At 43.7% G+C, this 4,378-nt stretch overlaps 1 protein-coding gene across 1 annotated transcript; it reads left to right on the top strand.

Annotated features, from left to right (window-relative positions):
• Positions 1-1,746: 1,746 nt before the first annotated feature.
• LOC149147535 (uncharacterized) lies at positions 1,747-3,126 on the top strand. Its single transcript, XM_089441866.1, has 2 exons — positions 1,747-2,445; positions 3,031-3,126. The coding sequence occupies exons 1-2, from the start codon at positions 1,747-1,749 to the stop codon at positions 3,124-3,126; spliced, it is 795 nt and encodes a 264-aa protein (XP_089297992.1).
• Positions 3,127-4,378: the final 1,252 nt, after the last annotated feature.

The raw sequence follows: 4,378 nt of genomic DNA, 5'->3' as shown, positions 1-4,378 counted from the left end.
GTCAAGGTCAACACCATGTTGCTCATGCTTTAGAATGTGTTGGATACAGGTTCTGACACCATATACCCAGATGTCATGGAGACAAAAGTCTTAGATCTAACATTATTACCCTACATGGAAGGGAAATTACTAATAAAGCTCGACAATTTGAATGAGCCCAATTGCAAGTTGCCAAGAAGAAATCTGATCTTACGTTTCTCAAAAGATGTAGGGATGCATCATCGGTTCTAGTATTTTCCTGTATTTCTCATCCTCTTCATAATTCTAAAAACAATCATATTTTTCTTAAATCTAGTATCGCTCTCATTAGATTTGATATTTGTTTATTACGTCGAGATCTAGATTGGATTTCCCGCAAGAAATTTGATCTCCATATGGATCTCGCAAATGGGTTCTTAGATTTTCTCTGGAAAGTAATTGATGGCGGTTCCACTGCCAAAGCCATCCATCTCGAGGTGAACTCCAAGAAGAAACATTCAGCTAAGTTTGTTAGTTTACTAAATGGTGGAAATCGATCGTATATTTCTAAAGTTGTCTCAGATTTCTCAAATCCATCACCAAGCTTGCTTTCCACTGTCGTTAATAAAGAACAAATTGCTGCCTTAAATGATTGGGTTCGCTATCAATCTCCAGTTTCCTGATTTTCTTGGGCATCAATGCCATCGAATTTCATATATCCCTCATCCCAAGTAGTAGTCTACTCCGTCCATGGATCTCCCATTGAAAATTCTGCAGAATCAGAAGTCAAGAGAGCGGTAATTGGTGTTGATAAGAGAATTCCAACCGATGGAAATTTCTCAAATTTGCTTGCAGATGGACGTGTTACTGTGTTCGCATTAAATCAGCTTATCGCCCCTGGCTTCAGCTCTGATCCCTCATCTACCTTTCCCCTCGACATCCTTAATTCTTCGCCCTCTTCTCGACTCCCCTCCTCCCCCGTTTCAGATCCATTGACTTCAGCTCCTTCCACATTGTCCCCTCTCCCCGTTTTAGGTATGGCACCCTCCCCTCTCTCACCCATTCAGAACCCGTCCTTCTCTTCCACTATCGCACCCCCTCCCCATTCCAACTCCCCCCTCCCTTCGATATCCGTTTCCCACTCACACTCTGACTCCGTTGGCATTCATAACCTGTTCTCCTCTTCCACTATTACACCTCCTCCCAATTCCATCTCCCTTCCCCCTTCGAATTTCGTTTCCCACTCACGCTATGACTCCGTCAGCTTTTTTGGTTTTAATAGCACTCCTAGTTCTAGGTCTGATAATATAGCTATTAACATCCATAATATTAAAAACAATGTCACTTTTAATAAATCCATTCAAGAAATAAATAATGGACATTATAACAAGAATAACATTAATAATAAAGTTAATGGATATTCTTTTGACTTGTTTAAATTTAGGAATAACTTTATTAATAATAGAAATAACATAGATCCATTTTATAATAATAATCAAAAGATCTATTTTGGAATTTAATAATAATATTAATAATAATGGTATTCAGCTGAGGGGCAAGAAAGCGGATGCCAATGGAGGAGGCGATTTCGAAATTGGAGCTCCCGCGCGACCACCATAGACTGGCTCTTCATCTTCCAGGCCCCGATGTCTTCTTTGTGCCCCCCCTGGGCTCCCCTCCGCCTTCTGGTCTTTCTCGGGCCTCCTACCCGGCCCCAAATCTGGGGCCCCTCCCTTCAGCATTCGTTTTCTCCCTGGCTCGGCTACGTTCTGGCTCTCCTTCGCAACAATGGCTGGGACTGATCCATCATCCCCAGACTCAGAAGACTATGAGAAACTGTTTGCATCTCTTATCCTTGAGAATGCCTCAACAAGAATCCGCCCATCTGCGTCAAAGTTCATCAAGAAACTTGATGAAATCCCTGAAGTATCACTTCCTCCCACCCTCCCGAGGAAGGCTGCAATCGCTTTAGCTGAGAGAGGCCTCGTTGGCCAGCTCACTGGCCTCTGGCCTTCGCCCAGAGCCGTCCAAAAATGGGTGGAACGTAGCTGGAATGCAATAATACAAGGAAAAATAGCTATCAGATTCTATGGAAAGGGCTTCTACACCTTTCTGTTCGAATCAAAAGAGGACAGGAACCTTATCTTTAGAAATGGCCCCTATTTCATGGACTCAAGAGGCCTCTACCTGAACAGATGGTCTCCCGACTTCGATCCGGAAATGGACATCCCAAATGTTGTCCTGGTTTGGGTCCATCTACCCCATCTACCGCTCCACTGCTGGGGAGATGAATCAGTAAAGTCTATTGGGAACGCGGTCAACAAATACATTGACAGATCTGAGCCAAAGGAGAATACACATGCATGTGCAAGGATCTGCGTAGAAGTCGATCTCTTGAAAGGCCTGCCGCAAGCCATCAATATCAAAGTAGGTCAGTGGACACACATTCAACAGCTAGACTACGAGCAACTACCCTTCAAATGTAAGGTATGTCACGAATATGGACATTTTGCAAATAGATGTAGCAAGTTAAAAATAAACGAGTCTAATGAAAATGCTGAAACCTCCGAAGGCACTTGGGAGCAAGTAAAAAAGAAGAAATATACCCCTTTGCAAGGCCCTAGCTCCAAGCCTCCTCCGGAATCCCTAAATGTCCCTCCTCCTCCCCTTCCAGCTCAGCCACTCCCTTCCCCTCATCCTCCAACCCTTTTGAATCCCAGTCAGTCGAAGATCCCCTATCCCCCCCCCCCCGCTTCTCCCCGAGCCACTGCCCTCGCAGTCATCCCCTCCCCATCGCTGCCTCCGTCCTCTCCCCCCCAACCATTGAGCGAATCCTTACCAGTAACAAATTGAAAGAAGCTAGCCTCTCCTCTAATCCTCCAAGAAAAGCATGCATGAAGTCGAACAAAGAAATTAGAGACGAAACAGCAGTGAAAGAAATGGCCACTGGAACTTAGCAACTGATGGACACATACCTGGACAAACAAAAAGGAAGTGGGGAAAAGACAAAGGAGAGGAGCGGGACTCACCCAAAAATTGGTAAATGATGATATTGGTCTCTTGGAATTGCAGGGGGATGGGATCCTCCCTAAAATCAAATGCAGTCAGGGATTTAATCAATCAAGAGTAGCCAGACCTCTTCCTCATCCAGGAGACCAAAATATCTGAACAAGACTTCCAAAATCATATCAAAAGATACAAAAGTTTTACAGGTATAGCAATAGGTGCAGCAGGTGCCTTAGGAGGCATAGGAACTCTATGGAACAAGAACAAATGGGACCTCACCAACCAAAACTCTTGCAATTGGTGGGTAAGAACAGACCTCAAAAACAAAGTTTCAAAAGAAGACTACACTATCTACAACATCTACGCCCCGAACCACTACAGGGATAAATCTCTTTTTTGGGACTCAATAAACTCAGATTTGCAATCCGCTCAAGATAGGAACATTTTCTTGGGTGGAGATCTGAATCTAATAAGGAACATTGGGGAAAAACTAGGTGGGAACTTCCTCGCGGACCCTTCAAGAGATTATCTGGAAGCGATAATTCAAACTCACAACCTTATTGATATTCCCCCTTATAACAGGAAATTTACATGGAGCAACAAAAGAGTTGGCATCCACAACATTAAAGAGAGACTAGACAGAATCCTTGTACATGAAAGAATTGTCGCAGGCTTTTCCTCAGTCAAAAACAAAATTGTCCATGCCTCTGCCTCAGACCATAAGCCCGTGGTCATGATTCTTGACAAGGGAAGAAATCTGGGGCCTCTCCCCTTCAAATACAACAAATCCTGGGACTCTAAAGACGACTTTCGTAAACTTATCAAAGATCAGTGGGCTAAGGAAGTCATTGGTTCGCCCCACTACATTTGGGAAACAAAATTAAAGTCTCTAAGAACAGCCATAAAACAGTGGGCAAGAGCAAACGCAGCAATGGAAAACAAAAAAAGAGCATATCTTTGTAAGCAGTTGGAACAGTGGAACCAGGAAAAAGAGAACAACCAATCCACAAAGGAAGACCAAACCTAGGAAAATGAAATGTACAGGGAACTTTACAGGCAAATAGAGTGGATGAAGAAGAACAACGACAGAAATCAAGGTGTCTCTGGCTCAGAGCTGGAGATAAAAACACCTCCTTCTTTCACAATAACATATAGCTCAGATGTTCTGGAAACCAAATTGACAAAATTGTGGTAGAGGGGAAAGAGATCAGTGATCAAGAGGGAATCAAAGAGGCAGCGCACAGACATTTTCAATCTCTATTATCAGTGGTCCCACAGACTTCGAACAACATGGATTTCCTTAGACCAGTCGAGAGTAAATTTCTGATCTGCAAAATAGAGAATTGGACCAGGATGTTTCAGAAGAGGAGATCAGGTTGGCGGCCTTTAGAATGCAGCCGGACAAGGCCCCGGG

The sequence above is a fragment of the Pinus tabuliformis genome, chromosome 9 (genome assembly GCF_031772625.1).
Source record: "Pinus tabuliformis cultivar Carrire ecotype Pingquan chromosome 9, CPIR1, whole genome shotgun sequence".
In the NCBI taxonomy this organism is placed as follows: Eukaryota; Viridiplantae; Streptophyta; class Pinopsida; order Pinales; family Pinaceae; genus Pinus; species Pinus tabuliformis.
The sequence above is the reverse complement of the archived record's forward strand: the minus strand, read 5'-3'. Positions and strand labels throughout refer to the sequence as shown.